A 25,879-nucleotide genomic window follows, 5' to 3' on the forward strand; every position below is an offset into this window, starting at 1 on the left:
AGTAGTTTTTGAGAAAAATACGGAAAACTACGGAACCCTACACTGAGCGTGGCCCGACACGCTCTTGGCCGGTTTTTAATAGTTTTCTAGAATAACTTTCGTGAAATTCACACTGTTTCCTGTATTTTGACGCAAAGGTTTGCACTGTCAGCCCAGCTGCCCAAAGCCATCCCGCGCACGCGCGCAGTATCGTTATAACAATGCGTTGCCATGGTTACAGAGCCAAACAATGCGTTTTCAATTTTTTCGTTACTGCACGCATGCGCGGAAAGCTGTCGGGGGCTGGCTTTGGGGAATAGACTTGAAGGGTTTTAAAGATCTATACACGACTCTGTAAACGACGAATAACAGTTCGGGAGTAGAAAAATAAATATAAATATAGTTTTATTATCAGTATCGCAATAACCGAGTAAAAGTTGCGGCTTCTCCCGATAACTTCATCTCAGCGCCCATGAGCGGAGACCTTTCCCTAAAGATTAAGTTAGTCGAAGGCTTTCAAGGAAGCTTTCAGATGAAATCCTACGCTAGTCTACGAGCTCGGAGTTGTTTGTATAATATAGTAGAAACATGAGTTAGGTTTAAAGATTCTTTATTCCCATAAGAATTTGTACAATTCACTTAAAATGAGAATATATATATTATTAATGCTAACAGTATGGATTTTATGAGTTCGTGACTAGAACTATGACATCTTTTAACTGAAGATAAACTTAAATGAATGAAATATTAAACTTTGTTCGAAACACTTTAACAACGAAATCAAAATGAGCTTAAATCTACGAAATAAATGAAATTACAATGCTGAGGGTGGTTTCGAAAAAGAAGTGAAGTGACACTCAGCATTTGTCGCAACATCATAACATAGGCATCGTTAGTCAAGTAAGTCAAAACTAGACACGATTTTCTAGACAATAATCATATAATATAAAAGTTTTTCAGAGAAGTTCTACATATTTTGGAAATGGGTATGTGAAATAAATATAAAATATCAACTTTTTTTATTACTCATAGTAGTGAATTCTTGTACATTCTTCTCTCTATTTCCTCTAAGTGTATTCTGTCTCTCATTCTACTTTTTACTACATATGTTTCATCTATGATGCTTTATAAATTTAACCTTCATTGTTGCTTAACAATGTGTAGTAGCTGTATGATCCCTTGAGAATCTGAAATTAAATTTTAAACATAAATATAGATAGATAGATAGATAGATAGAATACTCTTTATTGGCACACCTCAGCAAGAGATACAGAAAAAAGATACAGCGGAGACAAAACAAATGATTATAAATAGAGGCAGACAACAGGCGGATAGATATGTTGTCTATTACAGGAAGCAAACTATCCTATATCATTCTCACGTTTACAAAAATACAATTTTTGAGCCAAATTTAATCTAAATCAGTTTCCGGCTCACGCGCGGAGAGTTAACACACAGACACACAGACAAAATTTGCACTTAAAGACAATATGTATTAGTATTATTAGTATGGAAGTGACGGCTGAAAGAGAGGAATGGAAGAAGACTTCTAAGGAAAAGGGCAAGTGAATGATTATGATGTAAGTAATAGTATGGCATCAGGAAGCTTCATACCGCGACGAAAGTAGCAATAGTAAGCTTGGTGAAAGGCCCAGCTTCAAATATGATGGTCTTCCGCAGCTGTCCGCCCAGCAGAAGAACGCAGCGTCGCAAGTCAACCCCGCAGCGCCACCACTCACTCTCATATATACCTCTATCTACTCTCTCGCTCTGAAAAACATTGGGGAAAGTTTTACTTGACACGTGTAACAAAACCGTGGCATGAAGTTGGGACAAACGCGAGGAAATTACAACATTTATGACACATAATCAAAACTTTTCAGACAAGATAAATTGTTAAATTATATTAAATTACTGGCGATCCGCTCAGGCATCGCACGGGTAACACAAATTCTTAACAAATTATAAACTTCCTCATGATTAAAAATATTTTAAGCAGGTTACAAGCTTGAAATATTTTTAAATATGTTTGAGTCTCATGGGAGTTTTATAGTTCAAAATTCCTCATGATTCACTCATCTGATAAGTAAAATCCGCATGGAAATCCGTGTTGAGTTTATTAGGAAATAATCCAAACAGATATTAATTTGACTTCTGGTATGTCCGGGGGACTAAATTTTGTCAGGTGTGGGATAATTATGAGCTCAAATGAATCCACATAATGTCGACACCCGGCAAGTTTTTCCAGCATTCTTGTTTTCGACAATGTAATACATATTTTTATACGACACTGTATATTCAAGATTGACAACATGTGAACAAAATGTGAATATGCGAATATTAGACCGACAAAAGAAACAGCCTCACCATAAAATACACTTCGTTGCTATGCCAGCAATATAAAAATAGTTGCGCAATGAGTGATACCAGGTATTCTGCTACCCACATCCGCTGCATAGTTGTCGTCCCTTCCTGAAAACAACAGGATGACATGAGAATTATATTACATGGTACGTATCCGAATGAATAAACGCTCACGATAATATCTGTTTCGTAGCTATCTATCTCTATCGCTCTTGCGTATTGGCGCGACAGAGCCAGAATGCATTTCTGTCGGTGTCTAGCGTCGACAATATTGCCAGTTGGCTACGTTGGCAGGTGTGGTGTTTAAGGTATTTGTAGGATGATGTTTCTTCCGCACATAAAAATTTGAGAGTGGAGTACGCAAATTTTGGAAATGACACGCCAGCCTTAATGGTTTTGCGAAAAAGTCCAATTGCAGTCCCTTTGAGTAAAATAGTAAACTGTCATTCTTACGACACTTATGGAGTAGAATTATTGGGTAATTCGAAAGAACGCAGTATATCCAAACATCTGCATACGGCTCGAGAGCTGCATCTTCCCGACCCCTTTTATTTAAATAACTGTTTCCTTTATTGAGATATCTTCATTATCCTTATGTTAACTATTATAATAACGTGTGCAAAACTATCCCATTTTCAGAGTAACTCTAATGCACCTTACATCGTCTCACTTCCCACGGACTAAATGTAAACGCGTGTGAGGCGGAAAGCGCCGTGACACGTCATAAATATTTATTATATTAAATGCCTTGTTAGAGGGTACAATTTTGTCCTATTTATAGTATTAAAACTTAGGCTCATGGGATCCCAAGTTTTTTGCACAAATCGTTGAAAAGCTGGCAGCATACTCGCACAACGTATCAGCGTTGCGATACACTGTGAAATTACAGCGAGCATCCTTGGTTAAATGTCTCAAGGGTTATTTTAGGTTTAAACTAGTGAAGTTTTATGCTAGTTTTAGTTTTAATATGTCTATTGTCTCATGTATGAATAAATACAGATTCCTTTTTCCAACACAGTTCGAAAGTTGATTTATTTATGTCCACGTCATTTCGTCATTAGTGATTTATAGCTTTTGTTTTTTACTTGCACAGATTGCTGAACTTAGTTCTGCAAATACGTAATATTACATACAGCAAATCTTCTTGCGTTACAAGTTTAACTAGATAAGTATGCGAGCGTATAGAACTATTCGTAAACTGAAATTGCATCGCGGTTTTCATTCTATATTTAAATTATCTTACTTCCACTTCGACTACTTTGTAACATATCCTGCTCGCTGAACGGCAAAATGCATTTTATAGAAGATAAGTAGCTTTTTGAAATAATGTTGGAAATAAAATGCTTGAAATACTTACTTTAGTCAAGAGAATCGCACTGGCGCATATCATAAGTGAACAAATTACTACGTATAAAAACATCACAGGAGACAGCAGAGAGTTTAATATTTTTGAGTACCTAAAACAGACAATAATACTATTACAACGTTTTTGAATATAAAACGGATAAAATAATATTACTTATTGAACAATAATTAATTATGTTACTTAATCAATGACAGGTGATGCATGTGACATTGTTTTATTCTCTCCATTGCTTCTGAGTAACCAACGAGATTATTATCTTCGCTAAACAGTCTTTTAGTATTTGCTACCAAAAGCTCGAGTTGTCCACAAAAAAATGACATTAGAGCCACCGTGTTCGCGTCGTAATTTGCAACGATCCCACCTCCGTAAAAACAAATGACAGAATGCTCCACTATCTGAAACCAGTAACCAAAACCCTGTGTTTTGTCGAAAGGTACCCAAGAGCTCATTATTTCCGGGAAAGGAATAGTTCCATTCAACATTAGTTCACGTTGCTCCGAAGATGACAGAAAAACTCCTAAAGGCGCCAGTATCACTATAAATACCGTGGCTGTAACAAGACACCAATAAAAATAAGTTACATTCCTGGAGTACTTCGTGTAACCTTCAATAATTGCGCAAGTCGTCTTGTCTTTTTTCTCCAGTTGGCCTCTTTCCAATGTTGACACAAACTGAATTACATCTTGCCAATATGGCTGCCAAACGACGAATGTGCCCGCTTTCACGACGCAAACCGAGCTGAGCATCGTGACAGAGAGATTCCTTAAGACTAACTCCAAGTCTGCCCTTACAAACCAAAGTTCTACGTATTGGCTCACTACAAATAGTATAGCGGCAAGATGAATCAAATTGTAAATGATACGACTGAGCCCAATATTCGGTTGATACATCCCCCAGCTCTGGAGACCCCAGAGCGTTGGCCCGAGCAACGGATGATTTGGGTCCTCCAATCTGGCCGCATATTTCTTTAACATTTCCCTCACGTCTTGCCGTGTGATGTAGTTGAAAGTTTTTTTCGGATTGACTTCAATTTACTTAGGGAATAGAAATAATACGTTTTCTCATACAATTTTCTTTTAATTTCGTAACACTTGAAGATTCATTCGTCTTTGCTTATATAGATTTAAAAAGCTTAATGTTATTTAAGCATTATGAAACGTGGCAAGAAATTGAAATTAAAGTTCTTCAGATTATTACTGTAATGTTACACTAAGACGTTGGCAAAATACGTACTTATACAAGTTATAATTAAAGTGAAGCAAAAATGTACAAACAACAAAACGTATTTTATTGTGTAGCGATTTCAACCTATCATTTACCTAACTAAGGGACGGACACATGTCTTTTTAAATGATACATTGCGTCACCTTATGGAAAACAAATACGAACCATGTATTTTATTAAAACATGTAATTTCCCCTATTCCGATATACCAATTTATCGCAAATATTTTTTCCAATGATTGATATCAAACATGTAATTATCAAAAGTACCATTCTCTGACGAGGTATTAAAGGAAAGAAGAAATGTTTTACCATTTTTAGGGTCTTCGACGAACGATGTCGATAATGGAAGATGAAAAGAAATTACAAAACGAGGGTGAGATTGTGATTTTTATTTTCTTTTCGCAAATGGAAGTAATGTAAGTACACAAACGTAAATGTATAGCGACGCAGTTATTCTTGCATTTGTGTAAGAAGCGTGAAGAAACTGTAAGAGCCCTTAATTACCTGAAATAAAAACAAAACTTAGGTAAATTTTGCGTGATGCAAAATTAAAACTTATACAATGTCTATGTACCGCCAAACTTGGCATAACCTACAATATAAACCACAAAGTTAAAGTTGCGATAGTTGAAGGTAAATATAGCTCACAAAAACTTAAAAGAAAACCTTTTTCTGTTCTAAGTGGTAAAGTTAGCACGGCTAACCGTAGCGTAGCTGTTCGCTTTTTTTGAATTCCTTCTATCTAGTTTAACACAATATAATATTATAAATACATATTTAAAACGTACGTCAATGAAGGTAGGCACGCAGAGTGTGGTAAAGGGTCCGGCGTTGAAAACGATGCTGTGCGTAAGTTTCCCGCCAAGTATGGCCAGCTGCTTGCGTATACGTGCGTCTCCCTTCCACCACTCACTTTCGTACACGCCGCCATCCACATTTTGAGACTGTTTGAAACAAAAATACATAGACATAGAAAAAATGACATCATGTACACTCTCATGATTATACCTAGATATTGTTCTGGCATGAACGAAGTGACACTAGTGACTTCCTTCCGATATTTAGTTCATCGATGTAAGTTTACATTACAATATGTCATCAATTATTATAATTATGTCATTAATTATTGCAGTGGCACTGAATATTGAGTAGTTTCATGTGCTCTGCCTACCCCGTTTAGGAAATATAGGCTTGAATTTATGTGTATGTATATAACATAAAATTTCATACAAATGTCACATTTTTGAAAATAAATAGACAATAATAATAACACTAAACATTACACAATTTCCTACATGACTATTCAAGATTTAAGAGATTATTATTAAGGGTAATTAATAATCTTATGTTAGGCTATTTCTCGATAAAAGGATTGTCAATATTTTTATTTTGTCAAGCACTAACAACTTGACGTTCTTGTCAGTTCGTGTATACTCATGATGCTTAACATATAAGTACTTAAAGAGACAGATGTAGGTAGATACTCTTCTTGATCTATAATGAGTACCTTACCATAATACCGCTCTTTCTCTCCAACTTTATGAAAATTATATGAATTTTTGTGTTACGTAGTAGATTCATAAGTATGTCGGTAAATAGTTGTACATTTGAAATAAATCAGTCTGCTACGGATCTCGATCTTTTATTTATCTAACATTGGCGCAGTCGGTAGGATGGGTAGGTAGGTCGAATACATAAAAAGAAAATATCTGAAAGATAATCAATCTTATAGCAGAATGGATTTAACCAGTTTTGAAGTTAAGCGACACAATTGGTCTCGTCGTGTTTGCATCCGATTACCCGTCATATTATGACGTAATGAAAAGTGGTGTCTTGGTGATGTCACAACAAACCCGTCATTTAGTAGTGTCTACAATCAATGGATTGAAACACATTTACAGTCGCGATCAGTTAAACCAACACGCTTACGTGAACTAATAAAATATAAGGTGTTAGCAAATTAGTCACGGATATTTTAAGGGACGTTAATTAACATTAAAACAAATAACTTAGATACTAAAGCCTGTTCAATGAGTTTTCATTAAATGATTACACTAACAGGGTATTTTAACTTAGCAAAGTTTCCTAGTTTTCTCCAAAAAAACATAACCTAAGCTATGATGTTTCATACATAAAATATACCCCAGGAACGGAGTACTATCAGCCGTAAAAATATTCGTGACTAATTTGTTAACACCTTATACATGCATAATGCTAAATTGGTCCATACCTATGTATGATCCTGTGAGTAGGTAGATGTAATTTGATGTAACTATAACTAAACGCGACTGTAGCTAAGCTAAATCTTTTCAAAACATTACAATTACGCCAGTTTATGATTTTTCCAAGAATTCATTCCCAAAAAGCTGAAAATCACGGCAGGAAATTTGATCAAATCACGATTAAAGGTGACCCTCTCAAATAATAAAAGCTGAGGAAATCAACTTCCTTGTTTCTAATTACTCCTTACTTTCATGTATAATTTTATTCACCTAGGTAAAATAAAAATAAATGAAGGAGATAGATTGCTTTACTTTAGACTTCTATTAATTATTTTTATTTATCATTCCTCGCCACAACAAGAGGGCTCCCAGCAAATAAATCTGTAACCACAATACTGTGCGGCCGGGATTTCGCATTATTCATCCAGTATTATATTTTATAATTCTGTATTTTTTTGGCAGCATATTGTAAGGACATAAGTAGGAATGGGGTAACCAAGCCTAAATCGGGTAGGCCGCCTAAAGCGGGTAGACGCTTATACATGGTTGTATAAAACAATAGGTACCTACAGGGTGTAACAAAAATGGTGGTGATCCGTTAAGGGCGTATTGAATATCGTATTCTCATCAGGAAAAAGTAGGATAAAAATTTTTTTTCGCAAAAAATTTTTTTATCTTTGTATGGAGATTCGACCGATTCGCGCGGCCCGGCTCATACAAAAGTGAAGATATTTTTAGCGAAAAAAAAATTTTCTTCTACTTTTTCCTGATAAGAATACAATACTGAGTACGCCCTTAAACGGATCACCACCATTTTTGTTACACTCTGTATAGTAAATGCGTGTGTTGGCCGCAAGAGACTGACATACATTTTAACACTAAAATAATGAATACTACGTAAGTGTATCGTTCATTTTAGTTAAGCAATACTATTTTGTAATAAAAGAGGAAAGAATGAAAATGAAAAAAGTTTATAATATAATATATGAATTAACAATTTCAGAAAATCACGACCCTGTGTCCTGAGCTAGGAAACCCTGGGTCACAGGACGCAGTTTCGTTAGATAGTTCTTGGGCGTTTATGACGTACTTATGGGATAATTAGGTACCTACCTAATATTTTTTTACATATAACTGATAAATTAACAAAAATTAAAATAGAAAATCTAAATAAATATTCAAAGGTGTATAGAAATATGCATATTAGAAGAGAAATAACTTCTCACCTCAACAAGTACTTCATTGCTATGCCAACAATACAAGAATAGTTGGGAAACAAGAGCCGTAGTGTATTGCAGCACCCAGACTTTTTGCGCCGCCGTTGCTTCTTCCTGAACAAAAAAGTTCTATACAATATCGTCAATGCAAAGACAAAATCCTTAATTCTTAACAGCTAATTACATAAACGTTTATTTCCAACTTCCAAAGTATTCCCGCGTGCATCATACTAATATTATAAATGGGAAAGTGTGTGTGTCTGTTTGTTTGTCCGTCTTTCCTGGCAAAACGGAGCGACGGATTGACGTGATTTTTTAGGTGGAGATAGTTGAAGGGATGGAGAGTGACATAGGCTACTTTTTGTCTCTTTCTAGCGCGAGCGAAGCCGCGGGCAAAAGCTAGTAAAATATATATTCTGTGCATAATACAAAACTTTTGTTATTTTTTTAACAAGTAAAAATGCAATTAATTAGTAACAATTATCAATCAGGTTTTTGATACAAAAAACGTCATTAAGAAATTAGTATTCACAACACCAACTGGAAAAGAAATTCCACTTTTTGTACCACTTTCAAGAAGAATATGTCATTCAAGAAGAAAATAATATAATTTTTATTTGTCACTGTCAACTGTACTATCATTATAAAAATAAGTAAGTTCACGCACCTCAAATCTATTACTGGCCCCGTAGCCGAATGGCATTTCTCCGACGCGAAACGAAAACGAAACGCCGCGAAAGGTAGTCTGGCTCTGTCGCGCCAATACGCAAGAGCGATAGAGATAGATATCTACTAGCGTTTCGTTTCGTGAGCGTTTGTGCCATTCAGCTACGTACCCTGGCGTGAACAGTTGAACACACAGATATTCATATTTGTACGAGCGGATACCATACCTTCAACAGTTTTCCCTCTTGCAAAATAAATAACTAGATAGGTACTCACAGAAGTATACTGTATGACGCTGCAGCATATCATGCCGGAACAAACAAGAACATACAGAAACATTACCGGCGATAATAAAGAGGCAAACAATGAGCTGTGTCTGAAAATGTTACACATAATTAATGATATTTTATATTCAAACAAATAAACAAATATTCCTGGAAAACCTCTTTTTGATTAAATAAATTTGTGCGTTTTTATTTCACACGCTTCATTTTTATCCCCCGACGCAAAAACGACGGGGCGTTATAAGTTTGACGTGTCTATCTGTCTGTTTGTCTGTATGTCTGTGTGTGTCTGTCTGTGGCATCGTAACTCCCGAACGAATGAACCGATTTAGATTTAATTTTTTTCTCTGAAAACTGAGTTATTTGGGAGTGTTCTTAGCCATGTTTCACGAAACTCGGTCTACTATGTCGCGGTCGGGGGATTTTTCAAAATGTTTTAGTTCACAAAAATATATTTATGAAATACCTACTTCAAGATAAAATTATGATGGCGATGACACTCCATAATTCTAGCCAGTATTATTTCACGATTCACCGAGTCGTAGTCATCAAAGAGATGTTTGCATTTTTCCCGTAACATAGCCAGTTGGCCTCTGATGAATACCATAACTGCCACTGCATTTGAATCATAAAGCGCGACGACTCCCCCTCCATGGATATTAATTAGTATGTGAATGAAGATCGCTACTGAATAGCCGGGCATTGTTGTTTTATCGAATGGAAACCACGAGCTGAAAATTTGCGGCAGTTTCTCCGTCCCATTACTTATCTGCTCTCGGTAAACTGAACTTGTAATGTATTTCAAAAACGGCGTCGAAACCATAAATATGATAGTAGAAATGACGACGTTCCAATACAAATATGTCAGAATCCTTACGTATCTTGTATAGCTTTGCTTCAAATCCATACATGCATCGTTCAAGTTTTCCGATTGCGTTATTTCCTCAGCTGAAATACCTTCGGCCAACTTTTTCCAATCGGATTGCCATATAATGTAAGACACGCTTTTAAATAAGCAAACCATTCCCAAAGCCGACAAAGAGAGGTTATGTAATGCTTCCAAATAATTATGCCTTATAATCCAAAATTCGACGAGTTGACTAATAACAAACAGAAAGTCGAGAAAGTATAAGAAGTTGTAAAATGTATTACGAAATTTGCTCTCAGTTTGCCACAAGCCGTAAACATAAAGCCCTTTCAAATATGGGCCTAATAAGGGGTGTTTCGGATTCTCGAGACTTTTAGCTAATGAAATTATTTTCTGGACAATCCCCATTATCCTTTACTCAAAAATACTTCGAAGCAAATGCGAAGTAAGGGTGAGGAAATTTTATTATATACCATTTTGAATTATCAGTGTACCTAATGTAAAAAGAAAAGTTGAATAATTTAAAATGCACAAAGTTGTTAAGATCAACTCGTACTTCAAATATTTGTGGTTCCATATATTGGTATTATGTATGATTATTTTTATGTTTATTATGATCAAGATCATGTCTAAAGTCGTGAGGTTAAGGGGCTGACAAGACCCAATTGCGCAAAATTGATGTTACTTGCGCAGGTTTTTAAGAAAAGTTGTTAGTTTTAGTAAGGCAAGTAAACTATATGTTATTAATAATTATATTTCAACGAACAAAGCCGTACTCGATACACGATTTAATGAAATCGGCTCGATAGAAAATAATTGCAAAGATTGGTCTCGAGTTCGTCATTAAACCGTTCTATAGCGTTCAATTATTCACTTAGTTGTCTTTAATTAAAATTATACAACAAAAGTATACATATCTAAAACACTAAAGAAACATATTGCACAAATAATACATCTTTCTATTTAATTCTAATATTTTTCCGCACTTTTCGTACCTAGCCGCCCTCTTTTAGTGACATATCGCGCTCTCACTTACTCCCATACGAATAGACAGTGTACGCTAGCGTCAAGGCCATTGAGTGTTGTCAGCGTCATATTCTAATTCTACCTAGACATATTTTAAAGATGTATAATACCTGTCGAAAGTTCAGGTTAGGTTCAGGTTCAGTTACCTAAAAAATAAAACTCTATTCAAACATCCTTAGGAAGATAGTAAATTTATGGGCACTTCTACCCCATTAAGCATACCTGTGTAATTGTGTATTTTATAAATTTTTCATTTATTCTCTTGAAAATTACAAAGGCTTTTACTAAGTATGTATAGTCATTTATTTAAGCGTAAACACACACAATCACACACACACACACACACACACACACACACACACACACACACACACACACACACACACACACCATGTCACAATTTGGATTTCTTTCAACTCCTTTTTGCCAAGAGTGGCACTGAAACTTAGTAGTTCATGTGCTCTGTCTACCCTTTTATGGGATACAGGCGTGATTATATGTATGTATGTAAAATTAAATTTTACCCATAGACTAAAGTTCGGTTGCTTTTCCTCCTGAAAATTTTCATATGATAACAAAACAATAGGTACCTATTTCTGTCAGAATAATCACAAAGATTACATTGAACGAAATGGAAATTGAAACAGTCACCATGGTCGAAATCGGAAGGGAGAGTAGAGGGCATAAATATTACATATATCTAACAATTTACCTGTATTTCTCTTCAAGTTGAATTGTTTGGTGTGAAACCCTAAACGCCCCGCAAATTAACCGGCTTGCATTTCACACGAAAAGCACTTAGGGGAGTTGTCTGAGAGGTTAATGAGCCATTAGAAATGCATGATACAAGGTCCGGCTGGGACGTGAAGGAAAGTTGAAAGGTGGGAATTACTTTTTTTATTGAGAGACTGGGAAATGAGAACTGCGAACGCCATCTAGTAAAAGATATGTATAAGGGTCCATTTTTTTTTTCAAAGTTGTCCACCCCACTTTTTTGGATTTGGAAATTTTTATGTGGTATCACTCAGAATCACGAGCTCTTTCAGTCCTTATAGGAGAAAAAAGTGTCCCAAGGTTTTTTTCCCATTCCGTTACAATTTTTTCATACAATTTGTGTGGCGGTAACGGAATGGTAGGTTAGAAAAATGTCGAATGATCGAAAGACCTCGCGATTCTGAGTATGAATCGCGTAAAAAATACCTATGTTACAAAAAAAGTGGAGTGAACAACTTTGAAAAAAATGGCCTAGATATTGTAGATCGCGTTACAAGGAGCCAAATAATGCATTTAAGGTGACGGCGTTTATTGAAACGAGATTTAATAAAAATGAGATCTGACCGAAGTGATTTATTAAATTGTTAAATGATTTACTGTTAACACATTCTGTTTCCTAAGGTTGTCTGGTAGAAATCGCTTACAACGATAAGACCGCCTGTTGCTACCTATATGTTTAATGTAATTCTGTTATTTTGAAATCTGTAATCTTTGTAGTGCAATAAAGAATATTTACTTATTATGTTTCAAAATAGTATTTATGTAAACTATAAATAATACTATGCAAAAATTTGAATTTAAAAATATTGCTCTGATCCTCCTAACAGGGAACAAAAATACATTACTGATTCTTCGTCGCGTTTCCAAAATGGTGATATGAAATTTTATTTCTTGTACCTAAAGACTTCGTTAGGCCTTCCCCATTTTTTTGCAATCTGGGGATCGATCTTTGAATCTCGAACGCAATATTCGCCGTTCGAAAGTCGTAGCATTACGCCGTTTTCCACAGACTTTCGAACGTCGAACTCATGCATTCGAGATTCAAAAATCGGTCCCCTGATCGAAATAATGGAACTTCGTCCAGGTATTTAATATAGCATTAATCTGAAAGATACACAGGACCGATAAAAGTTTCTAACAAGGTTATTAACTCCTCATAAAACTCAATTTATGTGCCGCCCAGCTGTTAAGGGGCCTTCGGCTTCTTGTTTTATTTTAGACTAGCATTTTCCCGCAGCTTCGCTCGCGTTAGAAAGATACAAAAAGTAGCCTATGGCACTATCCATCCCTTCAACTATCTCCACTTAAAAAATCACGTCAATTCGTCGCTCCGTTTTGCCGTGAAAGACGGACAAACAAACAGACACACACACTTTCCCATTTATAATATTAGTATGGAGTATGGATTAAGTGTTAGTTGCTAGTCATGTACCTATTTACAAACATTGTTTTTATTTATTTGCAGCCATAAGACGATAAACGACGTTCATAGTGTTGTTTCCTGCAGGTAAGTAAGGTCGTCAGAGCTCAACCTGCAACGAGGGTGTAGGGTTGGAGTCGACAACCCACAACAGATGTCCATAGGCTATATTAGGCCATATGTTAATTTGTTATCGTAGAGTATTTATTCATAAAACTATATTTTGTATGCTCCATGCAGCACAACCTAATGACAAATCAATAATTAAAATCGTAGAATACTTCAAATAACTCAATATATTATAAAAACATGTTGGTATAATACCATTCAGTTTTAATAAATAGGTATACCTGAAGAAAGAGGATGACAAACTGACAATGACTGAATGAAATTACGAAAATTTCGGGTTAAAAAAAATATAAACAAGAAATAGTAATGTTTTTCAATTATGCGTAAACTTAATGCACTATACACTATCTTCCTGAATGCACTGTCAAATAATCCAAAAAAAGTTTGAAAAAATAATCCACAAAAGCAAGAAAAGACGGCCGAAGGTGCCTTTATTAGTGATTTTGCGAACTTGACATGGGTTCGGCAAATTGCCTGTTAAAACTTTGTTAAGAGATAATGGAATGCCTCGACTTTCCTGATACTATTATCATTGTAAGAAGTTGAGGGCGTGATTTTGTAAACAATACGGATCGCTGCACATTATTTTGTACTGGGAAAAGGTCAGGCCGTTTTTCTTCGTTTCTTTCAATAGATTTATGTAACGTTACTACTAAATATATTTTTAAATACCTACATACAGATATATTTTCAACTCGTTTTTTCAATTTTCAAATCCACCAACAATTTGAAAACAATTCAGGAAATTTGCTGAGAAATGCGATTTGTAAATAGAAGACGAAATCTCAGATAAATAAAAAATAAATCAGTTGGCCGTGATGACACTCAATTTGATTTCATATTAATTCCATATTTAAAAAAAATATCCAAGTCGTTCAAAATCGTTTTGACAGTTCTTAAAAAGAAACTGATTTGACTAGGAGGAAAGTAGCCTATTGAAGCTTATATAATAAATCTGAATAAAATCCATTATGTAAATTCAGACCCTGCAACAAATAAAAACTTTTTACAAGAAAATACAACCGACTTCAAAAAAGAATAAATATAATATTATCAGTATTTTCAGTAGGTATATGCGTTACCGACGGATATGTTTAAAGTCGGTGCCAAGCCAAATAGTAATCACCATACATACATGTGCCTTTAAAAATTGAGGAGTTCCCTCAACTCTTCATGATCCCATCATAATAACAGTTCCAGATTAATATGGGACCACCTTGGAGGTAGCTCCTTTAAAACAAAAAAAGGATTATTGAAATCGGACTACGGGTCTCGGAGTAATCGGTCAACATGTATTGATCAAAAAATCATCACCATTATCACTAAAACAATCATCATCATAGGACAAAAAAAATATTGAAATCGCACCACGGGTCTCGGAGTAATCAGGTAACATACATAAAATGAACCCGAATGTTTAACCTCCTTCTTCTTTATTTTCAGTAAAGAAGTCGGTTAAAAAGTGAAATGGAAGGCTGGTGATGAGGTACACTACATACAGTTCCTGTCCCAAGCGAATTAATTATAGCAAGTGTAGGCACGTGCCCAAAAATATGGGCTAGTCAAAGTACATTATTAAAAAAAATCCTATTAAAAGTTGGTATCCATACTTCAATATAAGGTACTAATATTATAAATGGGAAAGTGTGTGTGTCTGTTTGTTTGTCCGTCTTTCACGACAAAACGGAGCGACGAATTGACGTGATTTTTTAAGTGGAGATAGTTGAAGGGATGGAGAGTGACATAGGCTACTTTTTGTCTCTTTCTAACGCGAGCGAAGCCGCGGGCAAAAGCCAGTTATGTTATAAAATGTGAAAATAAATTAATATGACCTAACATCAATAAGGCAAGGTAAGGGCATTTATTTGTGTGATGAGCACAGATATTTGTTCCTGAGTCATGGATGTTTTCTATGTATATAAGTATTTATATATTATATATATCGTTGTCTGAGTACCCACAACACAAGCCTTCTTGAGCTTACCGTGGGCCTCAGTTAATCTGTGTAAGAATGTCCTATATATATATATATATATATATATATATATATATATATATATATATATATATATATATATTATCAATACAGATTCACCCAGTTTTTGAGACAAGCCAGGCAAAGACATAACACGGCTCAGATACAGAAGTAATCCGCTAACTTGGATATAAATCAAATGTCTGAAATAAACCTCCAAACTTTTTCAATATCACTGTTCTAATAAAAAAAGTTTGATTTGGTTTGACTTCACAGAGGCTTTAATTTTCTCTCTGCGAAGAAGCACCCTTTCATGAAAAATATAAGGAGAAAATTTAGCACTGCTTAAATTTGTTTAGGATAATGGACTACAAATAAACACGAACTTACGACTGTATTCCCAAAAGGGGCACCTATATCCTACAGTTGGTTTCCATGACATCATAGATTAAATATCAGAAGATCATACCATACACTAAACCACACATAGATGGCACCACAAAAAACGCCTTGTTGCCATCGATTACTAATTGTAGATTGGCGTTAAGTGTCACTTTCGAGCCACAAATCTATGTCAAAAGTGACACTTAACGCCGTCTACAAGTATAATCGAAAGCTACAAGACATTTTTTTTGTGGCGCCATCTATGTGTGGTGTAGTGTATGCACGTTCTTAGGCAGTCGCATTTTAATGTATGGGGTGGTATGGTCTTTTTATATTTAATCTATGACGACACCCACCACGGGAGGAAAGGGAAAATTCCTAACCCACCACTACAAGGGCAGCTACAAAATACTTATTAATATAGGTATTTTAAACTTAATTACAGTTACAGGGTGAAATATAAAGTACCGTTCAAACTATGCATAGAAACTTTTGAGGTCATAATGAACAACTTTTGTTATGGGACCCGTCCGTCCGCGGATAATCTCAGTAACCGTTAGCACTAGAAAGCTGAAATTTGGTACCAATATGTATATCAATCACGCCAATAAAGTGCAAAAATAAAAAATGGAAAAAAATGTTTTATTAGGGTACCCCCCCTACATGTAAAGTGGGGGCTGATATTTTTTTTCATTCCAACCCCAACGTGTGATATATTGTTGGATAGGTATTTAAAAATGAATAAGGGTTTGCTAAGATCGTTTTTTGATAATATTAATATTTTCGGAAATAGTCGCTCCGAAAGGAAAAAAAAGTGCGTCCCCCCCCTCTAACTTTTGAACCATATGTTTAAAAAATATGAAAAAAATCACAAAAGTAGAACTTTATAAACCCTTTCTAGAAAAATTGTTTTGAACTTGATAGGTTCAGTAGTTTTTGAGAAAAATACGGAAAACTACAGAACCCTACACTGAACGTGGCCCGACACGCTCTTGGCCGGTTTTATTTCACCGTTTATATAAAACAACAGAAAAAAATAATAACTGTAAGGTATTAAACGGAAAACGGTATTTTTTCCTGTAAACAAGTCTGAAATTATTTTGCAATTAATTAATGCTGACTCGACATCGACCCTTGTTAAAAATAAACAATTTTCTTGTGCACGAACTGGAAGCGCTGTCAAAAAATAGGTTTGGACGAGCTTTGTAACAATTCCCAGGCCCCGTAGCCGAATGGCATTTCTCCGACGCCAAACGAAAACGAAACGTAGTCCGGCTCTGTCGCGCGAATACGCAAGAGCGATAGGGATAGATATTATCTACTAGCGTTTCGTTTCGTGAGCGTTTCGTGAGCGTTTGTGCCATTCGGCTACGCACCCAGGTATAGATTTTTTACTAAATTTTTTACCTGAGCGTGGATGGAACAGTCAGTCATTCAAAGGATGGACATCAGACATGGGCAAACTGAAAAATGTAAGCCTCTCAAGGATTGATAAAACTTAAATATTGCTTGAAAATTGTGGTTGTTGGTTTCGTTATAATACGAGTAGGCATTATATACGTATTTAAAATTCTCTTTGACATATCATTATTTTTTTATAGGTACGCACTTATTTGTGTTGGCCTAAGATATGTTATACATGACATAGTTTTGGTCACAAATTGTAAATAATATGTTGGTTAGGTGAATCGCCTACAAGTTTCCAACCCTCCTTGGAACTTGTACACTCCTTTTTGCTGTGTACTTAACACAGCAAAAGGAAATGTACAAGTTTCTAATGGGGTGGCAACGCGCATGTGACACTGTTTGAGTCGCAGGCGTCCATAGGTTGCGGTGACCGCTTTACATCAGGCGGGCCGTATGCTTGTTTGCCACCGACGTAGTATAAAAAAAAAAGTTTTTTGACGATCTTGAAATCATCGTAAATAATATGACAAATTATCTAATCATTGAATCAATCTTTAATTGAATAACAACTGTACATTCGCATTTTCTATAGGAACAAAATAGTGTAATCGTAATATGTTCTTGATACTATCTACGAGAACATTTTAATAAAGCCCTTATTATACGTAAAAATCCAGACGTAGGGATTACTGGAAAAGGCCCGTAAATAGCTTACATGAATAATGCATCCTATCGCACTCGCGTGGAAACACCACGGGGCCGATTTTCGAATATCGACTGTTCGAAAAAAAAACGAGTTATTGGTAATAATCTTACACGAAATTTGGTCTCAATTTTATAAAGATATGAAAGTCGCTGTATTTTTAAAGACGCGTTATTTATAAAATAAATAGCAAAATATTCTTAATCCAACACAAATCTAATAAAAAAAGTATTATGAATCCATATATTATCATGTTTCAGTATAAAATCCAAATTATGACTAAAATTGTGGCTTCCTCTTTTTTACCGACAGCATTATTGACACATCCGAGTAATTAATACCACACACTTTTCTAATTATATCGCAGGAGTTTGATAAATAGCTTTTATTATTATAAACTGAAATAGATATCATACACAACAAGAGCGTGTCGGGCCACGCTCAGTGTAGGGTTCCGTAGTTTATCGTATTTTTCTCAAAAACTACTGAACCTATCAAGTTAAAAACAATTTTCGTAGAAAGTCTTTATAAAGTTCTACTTTTGTGATTTTTTTCATATTTTTTAAACATATGGTTCAAAAGTTAGAGGGGGGGGACGCACTTTTTTTTCCTTTAGGAGCGATTATTTCCGAAAATATTAATATTATTAAAAAATGATCTTAGTAAACCCTTATTCATTTTTAAATACCTATCCAACAATATATCACACGTAGGGGTTGGAATGAAAAAAAATATCAGCCCCCACTTTACATGTAGGGGGGGTACCCTAATAAAACATTTTTTTCCATTTTTTATTTTTGCACTTTGTTGGCGTGATTGATATACATATTGGTACCAAATTTCAGCTTTCTAGTGCTTACGGTTACTGAGATTATCCGCGGACGGACGGACGGACGGACGGACGGACAGACAGACATGGCGAAACTATAAGGGTTCCTAGTTGACTACGGAACCCTAAAAACTACAAAGCCCACTGGTGGCCGAGCTGGGAATGGTCTTCACTTTACCCGGCTAATGTCCTTTTAACATTTTGCGCTGATTTTAGACTGAATATCGAACGCTATAACTTCAGAAATGGCACCCTGTCCTCTGCAGTGACTAGCTGTATGCGCTCATCTAAATTAAGAGGCTTATTGTTACAGTGACTGGGTGACCTATTTGAAACTGGTTTCAACAGAATACATTTTCGGTGGGTATATGTGACCTGAAACTGCAAGCAAAATATATTTTAAAATAACATACATACATACAATCACGCCTGTTTCCCAGAGGGGTAGGCAGAGATCACGGATTTCCATTTACTACGATTCTGACAAACCACTTTCGCTTCACACACTTTCATAACGTTTAAAATAAGTAGGTAAGTATAATATAAGTTTTAACTCTTGAAAATCATAATTTATTAGTTAAGGCGAAAACACATAAAATTGAAACAATTTCGTCAAAGTTTTTCTAGACACAGATAGATTAGGTATTTGTTAGTAATTGATTTCATATCATCAATAACGTTGAAGTATCTAGGGACGTAAACACTGATGAGGTTTCTATGAAGATCAAATGTCTTAGCTTTAATCATTTTTGTTTATTATCTTCTCGAATACTTCTTCGGTGGACGAAGGGCGATTTAAATTACGATTGATTATTTTTCTTCATATAAAATTGAATAGGGCACCTAACCCATATAAGGCCCGGTGCCTAACAAAGCCCATTTTTAAAAATTACATTTTTTTTAATAAAAACCGTGACAATTGTGTATTATTAAACACTGTTTAAGCCAAAGCTGATATTAGGTAATATACTTACTGTTGATGGTTGAAAAAATTTTGTCATTTTCTAAAATTCATTGCTTTACTTTGAGTTTAAATAGTTATTTGACAAATACAAGGGGGCAAAGTTGTATTTTAACGCCGAGTGTGGAATTGAAAAACGAGCAAGTGAAAGGATTCTATAGTTGAACCATTCGAGAATAGAATCCTGAACTTGCGAGTTTTTTAACACACGAGAAGTAAAATACATTTGCACCCGAGTGTAACACAAAACTTTTCCCCTCTCTATAGCGAGGAAACTACAACGCAAAAAAATGCGTTTATCACTGCTTCCATGCAGTAGTTCCGCAGGTGGTAAATCATCTTTATTACTAGATTCACCTACTTTTATCAATTTTAAAGCAGTTAATTTGACTTTATTCAAGGTCAAATTACTTTACCCACTAGCGGATAACATGCGTTTTTACCCGCTGGTATTAAAGGACAAAACACGTGTTTCCGAGCTAGTGAGGGGAAAATAAATAAGCTGGGCCTTATATGGATTAGGTATTCTAAGGATTAGGTACTTAGGTGTGGATTAAACATTTTGAAGTTTTATCTTGTACAACGAATGTAATAAAGCACATAGACAAAATTGGCATTTTAAAGTAACATCGTCCCTGATCTCCTTTAAGAAAATTGAACGTGAAATCTAGATAAATCTCTCGCCTGGCACAGTGCCTACTAAAGGGAGTGTTTCACATTTAGATTCAAACCTTTCTTTACACTTTGTTCTCGCTGACGCGGCACTCTTGAGCCTCTCGTTTGAAGGCCAAGAAGCTCCTAACTGCTACGCTTTAAGCCTTTAGTGTTAAGGGCAAAATACAGTCTTCACACCTCAATATTAAAGATGGAAATTAATTCTGTTGATTTCGGGACATATTTTTTACGGGACTTGAGATATATTACGCTACGTGCAGTTTTCCTACGATTTTATAAGAATGAAAAACACAGTTATGATATATAACGACGCTATAAAATCAGGGTACGTAGCCGAATGGCACAAACGCTCACGAAACGAAACACTCGTAGATATCTATCTCTATCGCTCGTAAATTTTTTTGCGCTGTTTATTATGTGTCGTAAATATTAAAAAAAAAACCGGCCAAGAGCGTGTCGGGCCACGCTCAGTGTAGGGTTCCGTAGTTTTTCGTATTTTTCTCAATAACTACTGAACCTATCAAGTTCAAAACAATTTTCCTAGAAAGTCTTTATAAAGTTCTACTTTTGTGATTTTTTTCATATTTTTTAAACATATGGTTCAAAAGTTAGAGGGGGGGGACGCACTTTTTTTCCTTTAGGAGCGATTATTTCCGAAGATATTAATATTATCAAAAAACGATCTTAGTAAACCCTTATTCATTTTTAAATACCTATCCAACAACATATCACACGTTGGGGTTGAAATGAAAAAAAAAATCAGCCCCCACTTTACATGTAGGGGGGGGGGTACCCTAATAAAACATTTTTTTCCATTTTTTATTTTTGCACTTTGTTGGCGTGATTGATATACATATTGGTACCAAATTTCAGCTTTCTAGTGCTTACGGTTACTGAGATTATCCGCGGACGGACGGACGGACGGACGGACGGACGGACAGACAGACATGGCGAAACTATAAGGGTTCCTAGTTGGCTACGGAACCCTAAAAAGGCCGATGATAGGTTCGAAAGGAGAAAACGATGCCTTTGCCCAGCAGACGGACACTAACGTAGGCCAAAAATAACTGGATATAAGCGCCGCTCGCCTTGAGGTCTTTTCCCGTAGAAAATCACAATTTTAGGGATAATGTGTGCGAACGCTATCTAATCCCTTCTCGTGTTACAGCCTCGAACAAGTAATACGATTAATGCCACTATAATTCACTCGTCGACTCATTAATCCTACCGTTACCTAAACAACGTCGCCTTAATGAGATAGGGAGGGTAAATGGAAGACTCATGGTTGAAGGCATGGCTATACATGCGAATAATTTTAATGGCGTGTTCTTGACAACATTGTAACAGATTTTTCAGTACTGATGGTGTTTTTTTTACGTACTAGTGCGAGAAGTGGTTAATTTCTTCTCAGGTCGAAACTTCGGAGGGCCAGGTACTGAAAAACGTCGTTTGATACACGTGCGAAAAGGAAATTTACGAATTTCTTCGGTCGTGTTTTACTTTATCGCCACTTGTTTCGAACCGCCACCTGTTTTCCGCACTTGTATTGAAATGTACTACATATTTGATATATGTCAAAAAGTTACACTTCAAAAAATAAGGTTTTATTACGAAGAAAATTTTAAAGTTCATTTCAAGTGTCAGTTTTAACGAATTAGTCAATTGTAACAACTTTTTGAGTCAACATATAATATATAAAAACATTTACAACACTCACAAAGTGTCAGTATCAGCAACTTTATGACCAAGAGAGATCGCAAAAAATAGGAAACAGATTTTTTCTCGATTAATGCAACATAATAAAATGTTGGAACGCAAACATGAACTTTAAACATTTATTTTTTATTTTCATGTGAACGCAAAAAAAGTTTGTACATAACTTTACGTTTATTTTCAAACAAAATAATACATGTTAAAATGAATCAGTTAAAATGCAGTCATTTTAACGCAGTTCTCAAAAACGAGCGAAGTTTGTACATAGCCAAGTCAGCAAATTTTTCCCCTCATTGATCCTATTTTATTGCTTCCAAATTGTTATGTAAAATTCACCTACTTAATATTGTACAAATTTGACTTTAAAATAATACTGACATGTTGAAAATGACACACAAATCAGTTAAAAGGGAAAACATATTTACATACACTTAAGACTAAACCGTAAGGCGTAACATACATATATATACGTAAAATACATATTACAACTTTTTGAAATTAATTACATATATAACTATTTCTACCTCCTTGCTAACTAGATTACTCATAGTAACAGTATTTAAAGTTGTACCTACCTACTTAGTTAATTTAGATGTATACTTCCATTTCAACTTAGTTCCTACTTAGGATTAAGAAAAATTTTGAAACATGCATGCCGTGTTTGCCTGTAATTGGTTGAATACTCGAGCCAGTTTATCTTAAAGTAATTTTAATGTATAAGTATCTTTGTATTACACCTGTTGGCAAACCTAAAAAAAAAAAAAAAAACCAACATTTAGTAATATAAAGTCTACTTTCGTAAGATATATACAGGATAATTGTTATAATTAAGAAAATATTGATACTAGAGAAATGACGAAATAAAACTAACTGAAATCTCAAGTCACCAAAAAAATCTTGGTAACAAAATAGGAATTAAGAAAAAACAAATTTAACTTTTTCCTTAATTTTTGTACAAACTTTCTGAGAACTGCTCCAAGTAGGAGGTTTCATCAATATAAGTATTCAATCTTGTGTTAGTTGTGCCACGTTGTGCCAAAGGAGCGCCTCGTTTTCACAAAAATAAGGAAATAAATAAATATGCATGAACAGACGTATAAATTTTACTAAGGTACTCTTACTACTTAATTTGGCAACGTGCGTGACGGATTGGCCATGATAGTCACAAAATTCACAAATACATGTTTTACATGTTGTACATGTAATTTTATGGAATGTCAAATATTTGTGGTAGCGGCAGCAAGGTTGGAACCATTCCCCGTTTTTATTATGGTTTTAACTACAGTTTTATGTGTCTTCTATTATAGCATACAACTGAAAATTCATTATTACACGACGTTTTCTAGTTTGTTTGGTGACATGATGGTGTGCATTCAAACTTTTTTAATATCTTTGAATTTCAAACGTGTTTGCACTGATGGCAATTTTCAATTTTACACTTTCTTATTTCAGTAGACTTCATCGTGAAAAGGGTTTCTTTTGAATGATATTGGAAAACTTTTGGAACAAATGGCTGTAGAATTTTACTTTATCGTTGTGGCTTCGAGACTTTTTAGTTTTAGGCCTCGATCTGTAATGGGAACGATTACTTATCAATGACTTTCGGATCAATTTAAACGTGCACTGATAAAATAACGATATCAATAAGATGTTATTTGTTTTATGGGCTCATCATAACTACTGATACGATTTTGAGCAATGAAATACTTTTTAACCGATTTTATTAACAGATTTTAAGAGAATAATTGAATTTCTAAAATAGGAAAAATATCTCAAACATAAGAGAAACGTTTCGTTGCATTTTATTGATCTATAGAAAAGAATCATCGACTAACAGTCAGCAAAACTCCTATAAATGTCACGTTTCAAACAGAAAATGATGGATTATTTGGGATAGGCTTGTGTCGTTCACGAACTATGAACTGTTAGGAATAAAATCCCATCAATGACCGAAATGAACTGAATTTTTTCGTGCTCTGAGAATCGGTCTGCTCATTTAGTTCAGTATAGGATCGGCGAGCGCGAGCGGTTTGGATCGAGAACGAGCGTGTGACTGCGCCGACCGAGAGCGAGAGCTACTTAGCAGAGCTACAAAAAAACGTCAAGTTTTCATATTAAATAAAATTAATTCGGTTACTTACAACCTTTTGGCCCGGATATACTATCTGTGGACTATTTTGTATCATTTTGACACTATTCGGTCCCATTTGTTCTGATCTTTCCGACCTCAGTGGTCGCTGGTCTTGTTGAACTAAATGAGCAAAAGACCTAAAAGCGAACTAGTTCGTGGGAGCGATTGAACGAGATCGGAACGCTCCGATCAACGAACGAAACGGCACAAGCCTAATTTGGGACAAGGAAATTAAGGAACGTTACACGTCTCACTTATTACGGACATTACGACATTCTTAAAGGTCGTCAAAACAATGTGTACGAGTGTTAAAAGACTCAAAAACAAATCATCACTTATTTATAAGCATTTTTTTCTGCTTTTATACTATCTACAGGTCAATTTTAACTTACAATGATATCATTACCACATGATATCATTGAGTATCCACAACACAAGCCTTCTTGAGCTTACCGTGGGTCTCAGTCAATCTGTGTGAGAATGTCCTATAATATTTATTTTATTTATTTATTTATTTATTTATTACTACATCTGAAAGACCTCATTTAGATATCGTGTATATCGCTCATACTTTCCCGAAACTAATATATTGGCGCGGGCGAGACGCCCAATAACTCTTTCGGACATCTTTTGCAGTTAGTATGTCTTAATCTTTTTGTTTAAATCTAATGTCGGCGTATTTTTGAATTGGGATTATTGTCACTAACTAGTGTTATGAGTATAAATAAACCTAAAGTGTAAACACGATGCATTGTGTGTTTCTGTCTGGCTTGAAAACTATCGAGTAAGGCAGCGTTCCCACTTCAGCGTCGTGTGTCTCGGGGCGCGCAACGGACGCCACGCCGCCGCCACGCCACCTGGGGCGCGTCTTACGTCCTTCCTATACAAAATGTACTGAGGAGACGTTTTTTGAATTACATTCAGGCGGCGTGGCGCGGGCGTCCGTTGCGCGCCTCAGGACATGCGTCTCTTAAGTGTGGCCGGTCCCTAAGACTCTGATAGGCGAGCGGCAGTGAATAAATGCAATCTGCGGAAATATCAACTTTCGTTTTCTCTGCTTCTAGGTCACTACAAATTTTTTGATTACTAATTCTATCTTAATCTGAGTGATCTCTAACTCGCGGGGAAACATTAATCTTAGGTTTGTGAGGAAACGGGATTATTATTTAATATACCTATCACCGTCTACACAATCTACCGTTAATCTACCGGTTTGTATTATGAAAGCATTCAGGATCAAATTTTATTAACCGACTTCAAGGAGGTTCTCAATTCGACTGAATTTTTTTAGGTGATACATTTTTTTTATTATAATAAATGGGCTTACTCTTGGCTACAGACTAGCCAAAGGCAAAGACTCGCCCAGAAGATGCCTGTTCGTGTTCACCATTGATTTAAATTGACGATAATTACTGTTTCTTCGATAATATCTACCGTACATAAACTTTTAAAAGTTTAAAATTCCGCAAAAGTGTAAAATGGGTGATTTGCAAAGGAAATTAGTAAAACATGGTTCCAAAATGTAAAACTCCTTTCCGTAATATTGTCCATAGGCTGACA

At 35.4% G+C, this 25,879-nt stretch overlaps 2 protein-coding genes across 2 annotated transcripts; both read right to left on the reverse strand.

Annotated features, from left to right (window-relative positions):
* Window positions 1–1,112: 1,112 nt before the first annotated feature.
* Window positions 1,113–4,745, reverse strand: LOC125229919 (odorant receptor Or2-like). Its single transcript, XM_048134868.1, has 5 exons — window positions 3,890–4,745; window positions 3,701–3,800; window positions 2,347–2,451; window positions 1,594–1,749; window positions 1,113–1,166 (listed from the first exon to the last, which is right to left on the reverse strand). Exons 1-5 carry the CDS (start codon window positions 4,681–4,683, stop codon window positions 1,113–1,115), a joined length of 1,209 nt encoding a protein of 402 aa, XP_047990825.1. The 5' UTR covers window positions 4,684–4,745.
* Window positions 4,746–5,309: 564 nt separating this feature from the next.
* On the reverse strand, window positions 5,310–10,600 carry LOC125231133 (odorant receptor 49b-like). Its single transcript, XM_048136496.1, has 5 exons — window positions 9,795–10,600; window positions 9,317–9,416; window positions 8,384–8,488; window positions 5,724–5,879; window positions 5,310–5,439 (listed from the first exon to the last, which is right to left on the reverse strand). Exons 1-5 carry the CDS (start codon window positions 10,598–10,600, stop codon window positions 5,386–5,388), a joined length of 1,221 nt encoding a protein of 406 aa, XP_047992453.1. The 3' UTR covers window positions 5,310–5,385.
* Window positions 10,601–25,879: the final 15,279 nt, after the last annotated feature.

Source organism: Leguminivora glycinivorella, chromosome 1 (genome assembly GCF_023078275.1).
Source record: "Leguminivora glycinivorella isolate SPB_JAAS2020 chromosome 1, LegGlyc_1.1, whole genome shotgun sequence".
NCBI lineage: Eukaryota > Metazoa > Arthropoda > Insecta > Lepidoptera > Tortricidae > Leguminivora > Leguminivora glycinivorella.